The 19,486-nt window shown below is 38.8% G+C and overlaps 1 protein-coding gene across 2 annotated transcripts in view; it reads right to left on the minus strand.

Moving 5' to 3' along the window:
• The window catches only part of DIRC2 (disrupted in renal carcinoma 2), a 70,560-nt gene that overhangs the window by 27,414 nt on the left and 23,660 nt on the right, over window positions 1–19,486 (minus strand). For both annotated transcript variants that reach the window (XM_026082185.1, XM_026082186.1), the window contains exons 3-4: window positions 11,034–11,302; window positions 5,077–5,206 (exon numbers count right to left, since the gene is read on the minus strand). In XM_026082185.1, the coding sequence (XP_025937970.1) occupies window positions 5,077–5,206; window positions 11,034–11,302 (399 nt within the window). The remainder of the gene's footprint in view (window positions 1–5,076; window positions 5,207–11,033; window positions 11,303–19,486) is intronic.

Below are 19,486 nucleotides of genomic sequence, written 5' to 3' on the forward strand. Positions count from 1 at the left end.
CATGATATAAAAAATATATATATATAAAAAAAATGGAAAAAAGAGCTATTCTCTCTACATAGTTCAAAGATTTTTGTAACATGCTGGGCCCACATGTTTCTCATTTCCGCAAGCAATTCTTCTCATTTGCATGGGCAACCTATTTAGCCTATGTACTGGGAACAATAAGCACTAATTCAAATGACAAAAAGCATATTTCAAGTATAAACTCAGAAATTCACGCTCTTTGAACAGCACTTTTTGTTTTACTATTTTTTAAGTTTGGTGAAATGGAGGGCTTGTGGAATGAGTTGGGTACAGTAGCAAGAGTAGAAAACTTTGACAGTTTGAACTATCAAAAAGCAGAGACAAGCATAAGATTCTGCTCTAAATATTCAATGTGTTTGGTTTTTTTCCCAGTTAAAAATCATTCAACCTTCAGTATTCAGTGACGATGAAGCAGTCAAACTTGTGTTATCATCTTCACTCTAGAAGACTAAACAGGAGTTAGCAGGCAAGTCCTACAAACACCACTACCAACCCTCACCCCCCAATCCCCCATTACTGTAACTGAAAGCAAATACAAAACCTCTGCTAACAGAGGTCCTACCCTTCCTCTGAAATGTTTCGATTTGGGAACAAACACAGAAAATATACTTTGGATTCTGCAACACTGGTATTTCTAGGTCAAGCATTTTGATAGCCATTTCAATTATTTTGTTGCTTCKGAAGTTCTTCCCAAGGTGGTTACTCCAAGGGATATCTGTGTAACCATAAAATGTGCCTCCCCCATCCTTCAAATAATTTACATAAAATAGATACCGATCAGTACCCGTTCCTTGGCATGCAGTGGCAATTTGATAGCACATAGTTAGTAAAGCCAAGAGGAAGGAAAAGAGCTTCAAATATTCTCCAAAACATTCAGAGGTTTGCAGCTTATGCTTTTTTACTCCCTTAGAAGATTCAAAACACACCAGCCAGCATTCTTTGGACGCTATTCATTTTCACACATCCTCTTCTTGAATAACACATTTACATCATATGAACATATCCTCCTCTTTCAATATCATTCATGCCAGATTTATTTTTTTAAATGCAAAGAAAAACGACTCCCAAACTTTCAGTTCTTCCATGCTCTGATTATATTTCTTGGAATGCCAATGCATTTGCTTTCTTCCTGACAATCTTTTTTCTCTCTTAAGAATGCCATACTCTTATCCTAATCTATGTTGTGTCATCTTGGCATCTCTTAAGACAGGTTTTCCGAAGTTATTTAAGACTATCCATGTAAAAGCTATTCCAATATTTGTAGAATAAAATAAAAGGGAAAGTGTTCATTTTGCATGGACATTATGTAGTTATGTCATAGATTGCAAAGAAGGAAGAAGGCTGAATGCACTGTTCCAAAATAATGTCTGCCCACTACTCAAAATCTTTGGGTATCTGAACCTTTTCTTCATTGTAGAGCTAGTTTTGGGGGTACATACTTTGTAACTTACCTGAAAGGATCTCCTCTGGCACATTTATCTTCTATAACTCAAGCTGTGGGACAGACCTGCATGTGGGGTGGCTGCTCTGTGTCAGACTGCCTGTGGAGTCTGGTCACATGCAACCTGCAAGACCAACACTGGAGAACAAGCTCTGCATGACAGTATCCTCCAGCGATGGAGGCTGCTACGTTGTCACACTACCTAGCTTCCAGATTAAGGAAGCTGACCAGGAGAAAGGGGACATGACAGCGACATACTTGGAGTGGCACCAACTATCCAGTGTCATTTTGTCCCCTTGTTCAACAGTAGTCAACACTGGCTATGTTAAGTGTTAAAGCCACCTGAAAGATGCACCTTAAGTACCAGTTCTGCTTTTCCTGGCTCCAGCCACTAGTATTTGTTTTTACAGTTTTGCAGTTGGAAATAGATAAAGCAATGTGCTGTCTGTCCCACCATCCACTGGTGAACCCACACTGTTTCCCATCATATCAGCCTTTATGACAGGACATCAGCATTAGCCACTCTGTTCAGACATTCTGCTAGAATACGAATTGTCTTTTTTCTTCTGTTTTTTCAGAAGTCTACATAATGCTACCAGAATCCATAAGACAGGCTAGTTCAGAGGGGAGCACTGTCAAAGTCAGTCAGCATTTTCAGAGCAAGTTTGACAGTACCTATTAATATCTGAGCAGCTTTCTGACTGGATGGTGATACCATGTGAAAGTTTCATTAAAAAAAAAAAAAATGCACAAGAACCCTATTATGAACTTTCAGAATTGCTTACATAGTCCCTTGAAAAATATAAAAGGCATGTAACTGGCTAAGAGCATCTAATTACTTCAAAACAAAATCACTAGAAGCTTTCTTAATGTGAAATTTTAAAATGACTCATCAACTATTTGCTTGTATTAGATTTTTTTTCCCCATGAAAATTAGTGGCATATTCTGAAATAGGAGGAAAAAACCATGTTTACTTTACTCAAGAAACTGAGAAAGGGCATAGTACTTTTTCTAATGGAAATTCAAATTATACTTGTCGTAGAGTGTGATAGACTGTTAAAAGAATTGTGCTTAGCTCCCAAACCATGACTAATCTGTCGTCTCCCATTGCAGGCTGAGAGAGTTGATATCAGGAGATAACCAGAGATCAGGCACTCTTTATAATGTCAGAAGCAGGAAACCTTCAAGTCAGGAGAAAGAACAATATTCCCAAGCAACTCCCAGAAAAAGAGCTTATGGAGGATAGTTTTTACAGACAGCAACCTATAAAGAGAAGGTTGCACTAAGGTTTCCCTTTGACCCTAAGAAGATGGAARATACAACTCTGCAAGGAGCAGGTCATGAAGAAGACTGCTCAATGACCTGAAGGCACGAAGGAGTGTGCAAGTTACAAGGATATGATAAATTCCTTTGGTAGCCAAGGGAAAAGGTCAATGACTTTAATGGTGAAATTATGCTACGCAGCTTTATTTTGAAATAATAAAACTGAAGCCTGCAATGAGAAAAGGGAAATGGTGAAAATCTTAAGTCTCAAGTGTTTTTTGGTGAGTGGTTGGGTAAAGTCAGCCCACCAGCTCACATACATCCTAAATATATGAACCCAATTTTCAAACCAGAGGTTAAGGCTGCAATAAGTCATGATTTCCTTGTACTTATCAGCTGATTACCTTCAGTCTACACCGCTATGTCAAAAGAAAGACTCTCTGTGCCAAGAATTATGAAATCTAGATTAGGCAAGCAACAGAGCTGAGAAGTCTAATGAACCAGATGATGGATTTCTCTTGAAGCACAGCAGATACCATTTTCTTTTATAAAACACCCTTGCTTGATAGATTGCTGCTGAAAGGCTCCCCAAGATAAGTGATTTTAATGATGAACTGTTGATTGTTCCATGTACTGAGGAATGAAGAAGTGCCTTTGATAGGGGGTAGCATGGAAGAATGCATAAAGACCAGAGGGGAGGAGGGGAATGATCTACCCGACTGCATTTTGAAAATCCTCTTGGATCTCACAAACACTATAAACCACGCTCATTATTTAATTGTCTAGTTTCTTTTATTAAGTTTTGTTGATTGGGGATGGTAAGTCAGTTTCACCATTTACCTCCTGACTTTACCAGTATCTCGGATCCAGTGTTCACAGTACTTTGAACAAGCAATCTATTAGTTGCAAAGCTCCCAAATGGAGTACTGTCAAAAGAAATTTTATATTTCACCAGCAGAGTCAGGTGTTGTTTGGGTTTTTATTTGACAGCAACATTTTTACAACACAGCCCTCAGGCAGGGTCTCACCACACACCAGCTTGGGTGTGTAACAGCATTACTGTGTGCACTAAGTGTCCTTAAGGGAATCGCTCTTTTTTTTTTTTTTCTTTTTTTTTTAATATCCTGAGTAGGTCACATTGCAGACTAAACCAGTCAGCTGCATTCACACCTTCTCCCAACCACCAGCCTGCTCCAGGATGAACATACATGAGTAAGTATTTTGTCTCACACTTCTGAACTATACAGAACTATTTAGTCACCAAAACTGAAACTAAATCCTCCAAAAACACCAGAAAACAAACATGAAAATAGGGAACGAGCCGCTTTTTCTGGTCCTAAGCACACTTTTAGAAAGCACAGCACGCAATAGGTCTGCAATAACTAAATGTATAAAGCTCTGCACTTATCCTATCAAGTTTTATGTAAGCCCRTTTTACGCAGATTTAGCTCCCACTACTAAATCATAGAAGAAACAATTGCAGCAACAGTTTGGAGCTACCCAGTGAAGTCAACCAGACTGCATCATGACAGCAGTTCTCTTATGTCCCGGGAAGTTTATCTATGCAGTAAAAGGTCCAGGGCACAGGCCTTCACAATTATACAGCACCAAAATTCCCATTACACCAGACATTCTACAAATGCCGGGGAAGAGACTGCATCTTACCAAAAGAGCTTATAATCTAAATAGACAGGAAAAAAGAAAGCTGCAAAGCAGGCAATGTCATTTTATTTTAAAACTTCAACAACTTCGAAGAAAACTAATCAGAGAACTTGTCCAGAAACACGTCTGGACACTCCTCTCCTATCCCCACTTCACATTTTAACATACAGTTAATGAGATTTGGGTCATATAATGGATTCAGATATTTCACTCCCTTCTCCCACTGCTGAATGAGAGCAGCTGAATACTCCTTTGAATGACAGGTAGAACCCAAATTCATTTCAGTATAATGAGCACTGAAGAAAGCAGCTTATTATTTAGTTATGCCCAGTGTTAACAACTTATCTCACACCTAGCAGTATGCACACTTTTAACAATCTTGTATGAGCTGATGTAACAAAAGTGTTGTATAAGAAAAGCTGTGCTAACAGGATGACTACAGCAGCATTGATGCTGAAGGACTCTGGCATAAAGGCTTGCGATATACTCAGTGACTGAATACTTAATGTCTATGCTTTTTAGCAGTTAGTATCTTTTTATATGTCTGCATTAATATTTAATGTGATTTTGTTTAAAAACACTGCAAACTAACTTGTTTGTTCTATGAGAAGATTAAAGCACACTTGTTTTTGTTTACTTAGGTGCTGAACTGCTTTGAACTGGAAACCCAATGAGAACCTACCTTAAGAGTCTACAAAAACTTCTCCTGTAGCTAAGCCGTTGACTAGCTGCAGCCACGCTGGGAGGGAATGGAGGGCGTGAGGGGAAGTAGGCCAGCGCTGCGGAAAATATCAAGGAAACCATTCCAAATTCTAAACAAGAGGGCAAAGAAAAACAAAACAGAGAACGGATGTTAGCATTGAAAGACTTCTTTCAGCACAGTATCGTTATCAGCTAGCCTCCAACACACAAAGTCTATCCCAAGCGCTTTACCGTTTCCAACAGCAGAATTCTAACTTGAAGGAGTTTTTGTTTTTTCCTCCCCAAGCAAGATTTCAAACTGAGATGGAGAATCAATGAGATGGAGAAACACTGCAGAGTAAAGGCTCACACATTAACAGTTGAGGAACTAAGTGAAGCAAAAGGAAAGCTGTCAGGAAGAGGGGATGGAGACTGATATGGTCTGTAAGACAGACTGGAGTGAGTTCATTTGCAGATTTAGAGAGAACTGCAATATGAATATTTGGTTGCATTTCCTTGTGATTGAAGTAATATGATGCAGGTAACAGTGTGCTGGAGATTTTGAACAGATGGGTCCGGGGAAGCCCCAGGGCATGGAATTGCAATTATTCAGTGTGCAAGATGATGAAGGTAAACAAAAGGTCAACCAAGGCAGCATCTTGGGCACAAACAGTATTACATGGCAGTAGAACATAAAGAGAAAACTGCAGGAGCAGCCATGCCTCAAGGAAAGAGAATACAGGTAAGAGGGAGAGAAAATGAAAGAATACAGCTATTTGCAGATGCTCCTCTTGTTGAGCAGCAGGTATTCYAGATCTTCAAAAAATTTCACACTATAAGTTTGGACCCAAAGCTGCAAAGTGATGAGCACCTCACAAAAAATGCTCACCAAGCCCTGTGAGCAGACATTCTGAGGAAAAACAACTCTACCCACAGTCGGTCTAATTTGTTTTACAGGCCTTTTACAATGTACATGGTGTTCTCCACAGTCCTTAATACAAATATTTTTCCTGTCTGCTTTGAAAACAAGATTCTTTATTGCTGGAGACAAAAATGTATAGCTGAAGTGTGTTATCTTAAAAAGAACTGTGATCTTATTACAAAGAAGTGTTCACCAACACCACAAATTCCAGCAGAGCTGGATACTCAGTTGCTTTCATTTTCTTTTTTCTTTTCTTTTTTAATAAATCAATATGAATGTGGCACTTCGCCAGCTCTTCTGCTAAACCTAAAGAAAATAAATTCAGGAAAGCGAAAAGTAAATAATACTCAGAGTCTGAATGGACCAGTGGTAGATGGGGAAGAGAAATGAATTTTTTCTATTTGGCAAAAATATCTAGATGGAATCCTCTATACAGAAAAAAGTCTACACTAAATTTCATTTGAAGGCTTACTGGGAATGTGACAATGCCATTCTCCACAATCAAACACTAAAGGATTCATTTTGAACTATCTGGTTCCTCTTTTTCCTACTGCAGTCTAATTAAAGGTTTTGAGGGTCAAGGGCACTTTAACTAAACCTTCTTCTCACTACAACAAATCCTCTGAGCTCCAGAAATAGATTAATTCCCTTCCTGTACATTACTGTTTTCAAGAACAGGAGTAGTGAATAAAGAACTGGCCATAGCTGATTATCCCAGATCTAAGAAAGAGGTGAGAGGCTCCATCATTGTAAGATGACATCGGACAGGGAAGCAAAGCTTGTCAAAAGCTATTTAGCCCCTTCTCCTGCATCTTGATCTACAGGCACAGGTAAGCATATGCACACATACACTTTAATTACATCTTGAAAGAAAGATTTCAAAATTGCAGATGAGTACAGTCAACAAGAATAGGTGAGCATACAGAAACATCTGAGGTGCTTATCATTTATTATACTGCAGTGACGTAAGGCAGAAGTTCTCTTCTTCTATAAAGAATGTAAAACGTGTCGATACTTTTTTTAAAGTCACAGTAGTATTTTACAATAGGTGCTCATTTGGGGCCTCTTCTATGCATTACCTCAAAACTTCTGTCAGTCAAATTGCAGCAGTAGGAGCATTATAGTAACATTTTTTTTAATTATTTAGCATACAGTCCTTGTAGTACCTTCCTGCAACTCTAATGTTTCCCAGTGCTGTACTTCCTAGGCTTATGAATTTGCCTTGCAAACACTGTCCTCATGCACCAAAAAAAAAAAAAGCAGCAGAATTCTCTTTGGAACTTATCCAAAACCAAAGCTGTTCCCTCTCTTAAGGGATAAAGGTCTTTAGTGCCATCTTAGCTTTGTGTATCATACCTACATGTCACAAGTCCAGCTACTCCCGAACACATCTGATTTCTCAAATGTTGCATTGCTTCCTCATAAGGAAGCACACACTTTTGTCATCACCATCGTTTATTGTACCAGACCAGATAAGGATGAATACAATCCCAAGACAAGTTTTAGAGTGTAAACTGGGAGTGAAAGGTAGTCCCAGTAAAAGATAAAATGTAAGAAATAGGTCAATATTGAGACTGAGGGTGTTGCAGTCACAAAAGAGCTCTTCCACAGGAACTGACTGTCTATTTCTCAATGATGCTGAACGGATGCAGCAAAACACTAGGAACTGGGCAAGTCAGCATAAACCAAGGTGTGAAAACGCTACACTGAGATAGACAGCAGTGTGCGTCTTCTGCTAGGAGTGAATCTGAAACGCCTCAGGAAAACCATCTGGGCACCATGCCACAGTGACCTGTGAACATCAGTGAGGAGAGATGCCTGCATCTTACCCTAGGAAGCAGGCACCCTTCTGCTTGAGTAAGCCCTAAATAGAAGAGGGAGAGGATTACAAACAGAGATACAAGCCTCCTTGATGCAAGTTCTTTTTCCTTTTGAAATGCTATTCATAAGACTAAAACAAACAAACAAAAACCAACCAAAAAAAAGCCCTCCAAATAACCACAACCCCCCAAAACTAACAAACAAAATGACCCCACCCTAAGCCTGTCCTGAACTGTAAGGGGGAAAGTGAGGAAACTCTGCACACATATGTATATATTTAACAAACAATGATTTTACATTAATGTTTAGGAAAGCACAAGGCTCAAAGCTCTGGCTGGAGTCCAGAATAATTCAAGCTTACTTATGCAATTCAGGTAATACAACTCCATCCTGATTTGCTACATCCCTACTATCCCAGATGTGGACCAGAATGTGTAGAGACACAGAAAGAGGTTGTGATAATTCAGCTGAGCTCTTAGTCCACATCTGAGATAAAGGAACAGCAATTTAATAAAACACAGACGAGACAGGAGGTACCAGAGCAATTTTGGAATGGATTTATAAGCAATTGCTTCATAATCATGTCTAAGGTTAAGTCCTTGTAAAATTGACATACTTGTGGCATGCTACTGATCCCAAATTAACAATTCATATTATATAATATTTTAGAAGTCAACACTAACTTTTGGAGGCTACTTATCTAATGCTATCTCATACAACAGCAACAAGCTCCATCATAACCAGAACACATGTAAGAATGCAGAGTGCTTACTCTGTGCAACTGTCTTTCCTATAGCATTTTAAATGAAAAGTCATGTCAAGCCTGATGGTACTCGCTAAAAAAATAGGGAATGAGGACACTTGGGCTCAACTCCTAGTTTTGCCAAATTCTATAACACCTTTACTAGATTCTTTGAAGTCAATTTGAGTTCCATTTTCTGCCCATCTGATTAACAGGACAAATGATACGCTACCATACCTGTTTAAGTGTTTTGCGGCCTGCAAGTAAACAGAGCTGTACAACTGCTCCTTACCTACCAGAAGGCAGATTTTCTTCCACCTCTGGATCCTACCTGGCATAAGAGCACAAGAGAGAGGAAGACACTGAGGAACTTGCTACTAGAGCTCTCCAGGAAAGAGGACTGAGGTGAGACAGACCGGGCAAGTCCTGTAAAGGATGGGAGGCAATCTCCTCTTCTGACTGTTCCAATAAACTTTAAACCAGTTGCAAGTTTTGCCATCATTGTTATAATTCTCTGCAGTCCAGTAACACTCAGATATGAGCTCCTTTCCATGGCCCAAACAGCAACAGAAGTTGTAGCTCCTGAAATTATTTACCYCACATGACACATCACTAACACAGCAAGTGCAGCTGCACAAAGAAACCCCCCAGCTATGTATTTAAGAGTGCTCTGAACAAAGTTAAAACTACAGATGCCCCACAAAACACATTTCCTAGGAAACTAAACAGCTGCCATACGATGATCTTGTGCTGGGAACAACAACCCCAAACAGGTCTAAGGGATGGACTATTCCCAAACCCTGGTCAGCTCAGAAAAGGAGAAAGCTTGTTGCCTGCTATCGAGTTCCCCACAAACCCTTGCTAAGACATGGACAGGCGAAACACACTCTGAGCCTCTGGTGGCAAGTGAGATCCACCTCAGTTTCTGAAGAAAATACTCAAGAAAGCCTCCCCARAAGAGAACAGAAGCGAAAGTAATGGTCAGTGCAGATAGGGGCAGCAGCATTTATAGTGCTACTGGACTCACAAAGCAGCGGGTTTGGGCACAAAACTATTTCCTTTAGGCCACTGAATTCTTATCTCTATCTGGAAAATTTGGAGAAGGAGGGCTAAAGTACTTTTCTAATTATTAGATTTTTGCTCCTCTTATCCACTGCTTCTCAGGACAAAGGCTGACTTGCCTTCACTTTTCCTTCTTTCACACTGACCATTTTGATCTGCCATGAAATCTTCAGGGTCTAACATCACATTTATCTCTGAAAAAGGCCTAAACAAAACTAAAATTTCCTTGTTTCAATATATTTAAGTCCAGTAAAGAGTAGATTACTCAAAAAGAAACAGTCAAATACCTGCTTAAATAGTGATTCAACTTTCACTACACTTTCTTTGAAGTAAGGTAAAGTGGCCCTCATGCAATAAGAGTATTAACTTGATGAAATTTCCATAAGAATAATGGCCAGGAAGAAACAATCACAAAAAGCCAACTGAATCCCATAAACCTGAATATGAACTACACGGTATATATACCTTAAGTCTTCTGGAATGCTTAAGGATAACCCCTGGCTGAATTTCACAGGCTGGAATTAAGAAAAAACCCAAACTCCACAATGCCAAATGTGTCACTGACATGACGTGGTAAAGTTCAGTTGCTCTTAATGCTATAGAAATTTATATCCACTAAGAACCATGCCCTAGACTCTTAAACCAGTTAGGCAACTTGTTTTCTTTAAAGCTTGCTGCTGAACATGGCTAATTTATTTTTAACTAACACAAAGAGCTAGAGAGGCCATTGCAAGAAAAAAAGCAAGGAAAAAAAAATCCAAGTTTTGTCAGGTAAATTTTATATCAGGATTTTTTCCACTAAACTGTTGTTGCTTCACTGAAATTGCTCAGTGCATAAGAATTATGTGATTTCTGTTAAAAAAGAAAACCCATCAAGTTTTAATTCCAACGTCAGATTCTGAAATACCAATCATCTAATCACATTTGAAAGGCATATGTAAGTCATAAACGCAGACTTATTTAATGCAGAAAAGAATTTAATGCTGCAAGACTATTGGGTTTCCATCCTCAATTCCCATCCGCACAGAAACAGACACAAAGGAAAGAACAACCTGGCACGGATACATTTATTATGAAAACTCAGGAAGCGGCAGTTTGGAAGCGCAGGGAAAGGGTAGGCTCTCCTAGAAGACGTTTCTCCTAAGATCAGCTGATTCAAACACCTGAACTGCTCCATTTGGAATCACTCTGTACAAAAGGCCATTTTAAACTCTTTCCTACGCAAAAGGGAACAAAATTTAACTCTTCTGATAGTGAGGYGGTAAAACGTTGCACTATTTTCCATCAGTCGGCAGTTGTTTTCTTTGCAGACCAGCCACTAGAGGGCAGTGGTTCACAAGTACCAACAAACACATCAGCGACTCAACTAAAGCATGGGTTTTTTAAATGTTATTATTATTTCAAACCATACCTGCATACAGTACAGCCTCAATGCGGTCCTTGATGTGCTCAGTGGTGCTTTCTGACACCAGGAGGAGATGCGATGTCCCATTAGGAGAGGGAACGACGAGAGGTCCCACCAAGAATGCGCCGGCAGCACCCAGGTAACTGAGCAGCGACGCAATGGCCGTCGCCGTGGCACGTTCATCCGGAGAAAACCACGTCGTGGAAAGAAACGGCGCAGCGTTCATCACCGTTGGCCCTGCCAGGCCGTTTAACAGCTGTCCTCCGTGAATCAGTCTGGAATACAGAACAGAAGTCAAAGCCATTTGGATGGTTACTACTTTTTATTTATTTATTTTTAAGATACRGTGCAAGATACTGAGTGCTTGAGACGGAATAACTGCACAAAAGCACTAGAAGTCCTGAGCAAATAAATTAATAAATAAAAAGAATATGCTCTACGCTAAAGGAAGCCCAATTAGACCGATTTAAAGAACCCAGGGCTACTTCGTTCTCATTTCCTCACAGAAATGGAGGAGCCAATGCTCTGCTCAAAGAAGGAAAAGAAGAAGGAACTAAAGGGACTCTTTTTGCAGAAGAAGGTATCGTGACAGGATATAAAAGGGCAGAAGGTTTTAGCAGCAAGAAAGCTCTAAAAATACAAACATCCAAAACCTGACCCCTTCTACGCCTGCATAAATCCCAACAGAAGATTTCAATTTGTTATGTCAGCTCCAAAACTGAAACACTTCAGCAAAATACTCTGCATATTTTTTCACTGCATTATTTATTTTTATTTGCACACTCAGACGAGCTCGATGTGCCTACAGATGAGGAGGCGGGCTGTCGAGGGCTCCGAGAGAAGCGTCGTCTTCAGCAATCTGGCCATGCTCAACACACTGTTGAAAGAGCCGAGCAAAGCCAGTTTTCCCTCGTTTTTCACACTCACTGGGATTTAACAGATAAGACTGGTGACAAAACAGAGATACTAGTTCCAAGCGTTGAAGCCTCTACAAACTTTTACTTAATATTAGCACAACGAGCACATACATAAAGAACTTTCCGAAGGCTCTTCTAAATGTGGAACTCAGCCAGAAGTCTTCCACTTTGACTTTTGCAAAAGTGATCAGCCTTGAAAGGCAAAAGCATTTTGGCATTTATACAGAAGCCTCACGTCTGAAAAAACAGCTCGCAAGTCAACCAAAATATTGTGCCTCTCCAAAGTAGACCATCCATTGTGCAATAAAATAGTGGCAGATGCTATTTTAAAATGGATGGGGGAGGGAGGAGAGAAGAACTCTTTGTTTTTCCTAAGTGTAGTGTGGACTCTGTGTTATTGCTGCAAGACTGGAGTTGTCAGACATAAAAAGCTATGGCCTGCAAATGGGGAAACATAAGCTGGCACTTAGGCAATGTTTCAAGCCACAAATGGCTAAATAATATACGGTGTGGCAGGAGCTTTTTTTTTTTTTTTTAAAGCACACTAAGGAAAAAATACGCAAGAGAAGCTGACAGACTGTTTATCAAATTAACAAGCTAGCTTGCAATAAGAATATATGCTACTAATTCTCAGCTGATCAGAAATTAATTTCTTAAGCACATTTGTAAGAAACATACAGAGAAGAAGAAGAAGAAAAAAAAAAAAAGCTATCACATATCATCTGTAGGAAACACTTTCCTACCTAGGAGGAAAGTAGTATCCACTCTTAAATATAAGGAAATATACTTTTTCTAAAGTTTACATAGCAATGAAATCTGTCCTTGCTATGTGTTCATGATGTGCTTTAGATAGACATCAGAGCTAACCATGGTCAAGTCCTGTTACTGCTCATTAAACTGGGACCTCCAATAAAATAAAATGGACTAGTTCTAAATAAATAAAAATCACTATCAAAATAACGTTCCAGTATATTTTTTGGAGCTGCAAAATGTGAACTAATCACTTAAGGTTATTCTCCAATCCACTGTACTTTGGACAAACTAAGCATCCTTGTGTATTTGGTATCTTCATTCTACTTATCTCACTGTAATTAATTATTCTCATACTTACCCTAAACTGTTTCAAGGTATTTGCAGAGCTGTTCTGCATCCCCAGAAACAGCTGCATTTCAGTGGCAAGTTAAGTAACTACTGCACATATAAAGATTTTATTTCAACAGCTCTTCTTGCTCCAGAGTGAATTTAATGCTTAAATTGTGAATGCTAGGAAAACTATGTTACCACAAAATAACCTTTGGCTAAAGATGCCGTATTAACACCTCTGTTCACTTATACTACTATGACAACATTGTTCAAAAAAAAAAAAAATTGTGGGAGTTATACATACTCTTTTCATGTAGATCCACGATTCAAATAAAGCTCTATAACTGACCTCTATACTACTGGGAGATAAATATATTAATTTTACTGTGCAGATCCAGAGGGAAAAAAAACCCAGTATTTTAATTCAGAACTTTATTTGAAAAACTAACTCAAGACAGAAAAGTAATGGTGAATTAAAAACTTTATTTTTGCCTCTGTGTAGGACTCTTCTGTTGATGTTCCCGTCTGCTCTCTCTCCTGTCCTCGCCAGTCTGGTAAGCTGTCTGTTCTGATTGATTTGCCTTTCTATCTGCATTTCTGGCATCTATCAAACTTGACATTATCATGCAGGGCAGAGCATCTTCTATCTTCCTACGGTTTGGTTTTTCAAATCTAACTTACTGGGGTTAATAAACACTACTTTCAGAATAAATTGCCATTGGTATACAGACTGCCTCAAATGTCTCTGTATATGATTGTCGTCTCAACCTTATTTTATATCCTGTTCAAGTATTTGCTTGAATTAAGCTACTTTCTCCCAAGAAAAAGATTATTTGCCTTGTTCCTCTACATATCCTTAACTCATCTCCCTAGAGAGACAGGAAAGAGATATCCAAAATGTGATTCAGTGCATTTAGTTATCTACTACTCTGGGAGACATATGTAGCAGCCGCTACAGCTGACAGAGAAATATGAACACAACATTACTGGTGCCTTTCTGCTGTTTGTCACCATGTCTTCTCATCACAGAACTAGATTGCAGTCTAACAGCCGATAGGATTCTTTTCTTGTAGACCATCACCAGCACTAAAAATTGCTCCAACATCAGAAACAAATGTGTCTGTTATTTCCCCATTTTCTTCTTGCTTCTACTACCCAAAATGAGCAGAGAGCAACTGTGTTTTCTTCCGACCACAACTGCAGTTTGATTCTGTACAACAAGATTTGTCTCCTCTGAAAACAGGACTATCAAGACAACTTAGCTCAGGACTAAACCCAGATGGAAGAATATTTTTAAGACCTATTACATTAACAGTGTGATTTTGATCTGTTCTTTATCCACCTCTATTCTGTTATCATATGCATTATTTGTCCAATTGCCATCTAATTATTTTCATGTATCAAAACAGTAGCAAATTATTCAGTTCAAATAACAGAAAATATTGAAGAGTTGGAAAGCTTTTAATCACAATCATGAAAAACAAACTTAGGAAAAAAAAAAAGACATCAAAAATTCACCCGACTTGCAAAATATTTGACTACTATCTAGCTTAAATTAGAAGCGAGCAAGTGAACATCTACACAAAATATCTTATTTGTTACTATCTCAGGAGGCAGGTCAGAGACTCATTTCAAGAAAAAAAAAAAAAAAAAAAAAGAGTTTTTGTAAACCTGACCCTGGGCTTATGAATTTGTGTACTCTGCCAGATTTGTAACTTGCAACTGAACATACAAACGCTCTACACAAAACAGCATGATTTTGAGGACTGTCAATAAATGCTAATGCTAAATATCATGTGTCATAGCATCATAGCAATGGATACATTAAAAATTTACTATATACGTACGTGTGTGTATACAGACTTATATTAAAAAATGTACACACACACACACACACACACTCTTGCACAAAAGATCATGTTCCTAGACTGGCCTCTGAATTGAAAAAAAAAAAAAGAGGGGGGGATAATTCATATACAACAATAGAAATCAGAGAAGGAAAAGTCATGTTGTACTATATCGTCTTCTCTTTTTCAAATTTTTGTCAAGTTAAATTTTAAATAACTCAAATTACATGGTTTTCATCACTTTCCCCAGAGAACACTACATGCGAATCTTAAGTAGTAACCTGGTTATACCTGGCTTTATTCACACCCTGCTGTCACACTTGCAATATTGTAACAAGCAACAACAACAACAAAAAAAGCATGTAAAGCTATAAATGCTGAAATTACAGTATCACTGAATGAACTGGGTATTAAAGAGAGTGAGATTATACAGGAAAAAGGCTTTAGTGATTGATGATAATATTCTGCAGTTAAGATTGGAAAGAGCTTCCATTTAGTCTGCTCTACTTATCTTTTTCTCCCTGTATGGGTTGAAACTTTTCATGCATGGTCACAGCCCCATAAAGGAATTGGATTTGTTGAGCTATTCAAAAGCTACGTGTTACATAAACACTTTCTCTATGTAAAAAAACCCCCAGACATTCAATATTTCTAGCACAGTATGTCCCATGTCTAGACTTACGAGCATTTTAAAAGAAGAATCTCATTAGTTTCCTTCCTCAGGTGGTGAAACAAAGACAATTGTAGAGGAAATAAGGATTTACCCAAGAAGTTACCTTTAACACAACCGATTTATACCACAATACTAAAAAAAGTCTCCAAAACACAGTTAAGATCTGTTAATTGAGCTTTCTTCGGGAAGGCAAGGAATGGAGAATTCACATGAGTATTTTAACACTAATTTGCAGAGTGGAAATAGCATTTTCACCTTTTCTTTGTCAGGTAAGACACGGGAGGAGTGAGGCAGTCAGCCCCAACGCGCTGCTCTGACTCTCCAAACATAAATCTTCTCTGTCAGGCTCTGATGAGCTTCTGGTCAACTGGGAAATTAGGTCTGTTTAGGTCCTAGAAGGGAGACGAGCTCAAGAACCTTGTGGAGACAGGCTTTTTTGTTGGCGTTTTGGGTTTTTTTTCCCCCTTTTCTCTTTTTACCCTTTTACCATGCTTTTTCTACTAGCTGCCATGAGAACTGATGGCTTAGTCATTATCTGGACTTTTATACAGATGCAACGAAAAAAAATTGGTAATTCAATTTTGCTGCTGTTTGGCAAAGTGTGAGAAGCAAGGAAGCCACCGACAGTGCTTGTCTGCTGCTACAGGAAGACAGCACTGCAGTGGGCATCTTATGCTGCAACAATTTGGTAGATCATTTGTTGATCCTTACAATTAACTTGAAAAGGGATTTTGGATAAAGCAGTTCACATTTTACAGAAATGGATGGTTGATTTTTCCTTCACATGCTTCCAATGAGTGAAATGTTTTGCCAAGAACTGGATTGTTCAAGTCGTGTTAATTTGGAAAACAAGCCAGTTTATATAGCGACTAGCACATTGCGGGAACCACTGGAAGCAAATGAAAGCAAGCCTTCCACTGGAGGATTCAGAGCATTTTTCAAGTACTGCTGCATTTAGCCTTATTACACAGCAACAAAGCAAGGAAATACCTCCCACTCCAGGGTGTCTGAACTGATGCATGATGCAACTTGCTCGCCCAGGAAAAGGAATATGAAAACACATGAGCTTAACCACGTAATACATTAGAAAATTTATTATGTCTTGGAGGGAACTGCTACCAGTTTTGTAAAGAAGCCGTCAAGTTATAGAAATGGACAGAGCTTGTCCTTTAGACTCATAAAAATAAACACAACAGAAGAACTCTCTATTAAGTGGAATGTTTTAATGCACCTTTTAAGGCAAAGGTCAAATTAAGAAGATCAAATTCATGATTTAACAGCAGATAATTGCAATGTGGTATATGAGAGAACCTTGTACTGAATTCTGTTCTGCTTATAACCCAAAGGCAGTGCAAGAAGGATCTATGTCTGGAAAAGGACGGAGAAGAACTATACCTCTGGAAAAAGCAATGAATTCATCTATTAAAAATAACTTTCTGAAAGATGAATTTCATGGAAATGCACTTCCTTTCAGTATTTTCATTAAATGATATATTTATACTACAAAAGCTTTATGGCTTCTGGATATTCATGGATTTAGGCCATTAGCATTTTTTAGCTTGTTTTTGATGCATGCAACCATTGATATGTGGAATAATTTAAAGCTGTTTTTCCCCATCAGTAAGAAAAATTATTACAAGCAGAAAGCCTGAGTCACTGCATGATGCATTATCTCCAGCAATAAAGTAAAAAAGAAAAAAGAAAAACTTTTACAAATATACTGTCTACCATTTTCATCAGGAACTCATCTCACATTTCACCCACTGTACCTACCATGGCCTCCTCAAAATCTATCATATTATTAAAGGAGCAGACTTTGAAATAACTGGCATCAGACCATGGCATCTCTCACAAATATTGAATCTTCACATCCCTTCTCTCACAGTTAAAGGAAACAGCAAACAAATCTGCAATATGCTGAAGAGCAGTGAGTTTCGGTTTTAAGTTTAAAATAACTGAAAAACACAGTTAACTTTGAAGCCGTTATTACCGAGAGCCTGCCAAGAGAAGGACAAGGATTTGCAAAGAAATGGCAATCTCGGGGTGAGACGCTGACGTCTGTCACACAAGCTGACAGGGAAATGGGACAGCGCTGGGGCACAGCAAGACCCCTGACACTACGGTGACAAAGTCACTCGCATCCTCACATCACCGCGCCATGTTACTGCACCGTCATCGCAGCCGTCATATGTTTGACAACGTTTTTGCAGTTAAAGCTTTATCCAAGTTTGAAAGATGAGGGCATATAAATTCAAAGCCCTTTTGGCATTTTTAAGAGGTTTTTTTTTTTTGTTTTTCTTTTGTTTTGTTTTAAGCCAAGCCATTTCACAAACCCATTATGAAAAGAAGACATCTTTAAAGCAACACTAATTCATCAAATGTGAACAGACCCCAGACAAACAGAACTGCTGCACACACAAAGCAAACAATTACATTATGGACTAATGAGGCAAAACATATTGAAGCAAGTTCCCAAGGAATGGCAACGGGAATGCCTTGCAGTCCACTATCAGGACTGCCCTTGGAGGAGATATTTCATAGAAATTATTTAGTACAGGATAGGTACTAAATAGGATTTTTTTTTCAGTAAAAGAGTAGAATACAGGAGATGCAACAAATTAAGGAATAATAAAGGATGAATAAAACCCAGGTAAGTGCTCCTGCACAACTTTTCTCAGGATCGGTGAAAGAGCAAGAAGATATTTTGATTACAATGCAGCAACTTTGATATAAGTTCAATTAGCATGAATTCTTCTTTAAGAACAGAAATTACCCAACAGAATAAGAGTCACAAGACATGACTAAGGCAAAGAGCTCAGGAAGATTAAAAAAAATAAAATTAAAGGCTTTCTACAGTTGAGGATAACGCCTGCTGTTATATGAGCAGGCGCTGAAAATCCCCCCAAAGATATAAATTCTCTTTCTTTACAATATAGGCTTATCCTAGCTGAGGCCTTGTAGAAATACTGTCCATTAAATATTACTGCAACACCAAACACTTTCTGGGATTTCAGAGTCTCCTTTAAAACACCTATTGAATTAACTACTCCAAAAATTTTCGCAGCCATTTAGTCTCTGCAATTTGCTAACTCAGCAGTTCTGCTAATTCAGCAGTTACCACCATCCCTGGGCCCAGCTGACGACACCGAGTGCTCGAGCAGAAAGCCTGCGCAAGAGCAAGAGGAAAGTGTACGTGTCACCCAAATTGTCCAGCTGCTGACTGCTTCCACTAGGGCTGTTTCAGTTGAAGGAGAAGCTGATGTGGCTGCCACCTACATGGAAGTGCTGATTAGCGTCTGCCCTTGAATCACACAACACACGGCTCGTGCAATGACAGGCAGTACCACTGGGTAGCCAGAAGGACACTTAACCACCCACTGAATCCACTGCTATGTTGGAAAGCAGGACAAAATGGCCACCACTTAGGAACAGCTTACAGGATCTCTCTCCTAAAACAGCAACTTTGGAGCACAGGCTTAAAAAAAAAAAAAAAAAAAAACACTCCATAAAGGTCAATCTGGTGCAGGTAAAAAAAAACAATCTAAATTGTTAAGCTACAGGGCTTTAGAGATTAAATATTCCCCATGAAAATTTACCTGTGAATGACTTGTCTCTTTTTTCCCCCTCCACTTACTTCTTCTATTGATATTATTCATTAGCCAAACTGGGCATTAACTGGACTCAGCCTTCCCCCAGCACTGTAGCCAGAGCACAAACCAGCAAGTGCCATTAGAATCAGGCAAGTGCTGCATCTCAAGGTTTTCTTCATACACTTACTGAACTACATCATAAAAGCGGGTAAGTTTATTCATCTTTTTACTCCCAGAACCATGCTTTGGATTAAACAGCTTTTTCATTTCTCTTCCCCAAAGAGTTAGGGAGTGCACAACACACATCATCTGCTGTCTTTTATTTTCCTTTTTTTTTTTTTTTTTTTTT

The sequence above is a fragment of the Apteryx rowi genome, unplaced genomic scaffold, assembly GCF_003343035.1.
Source record: "Apteryx rowi isolate R43461 unplaced genomic scaffold, aptRow1 scaffold_57, whole genome shotgun sequence".
Lineage (NCBI taxonomy): Eukaryota > Metazoa > Chordata > Aves > Apterygiformes > Apterygidae > Apteryx > Apteryx rowi.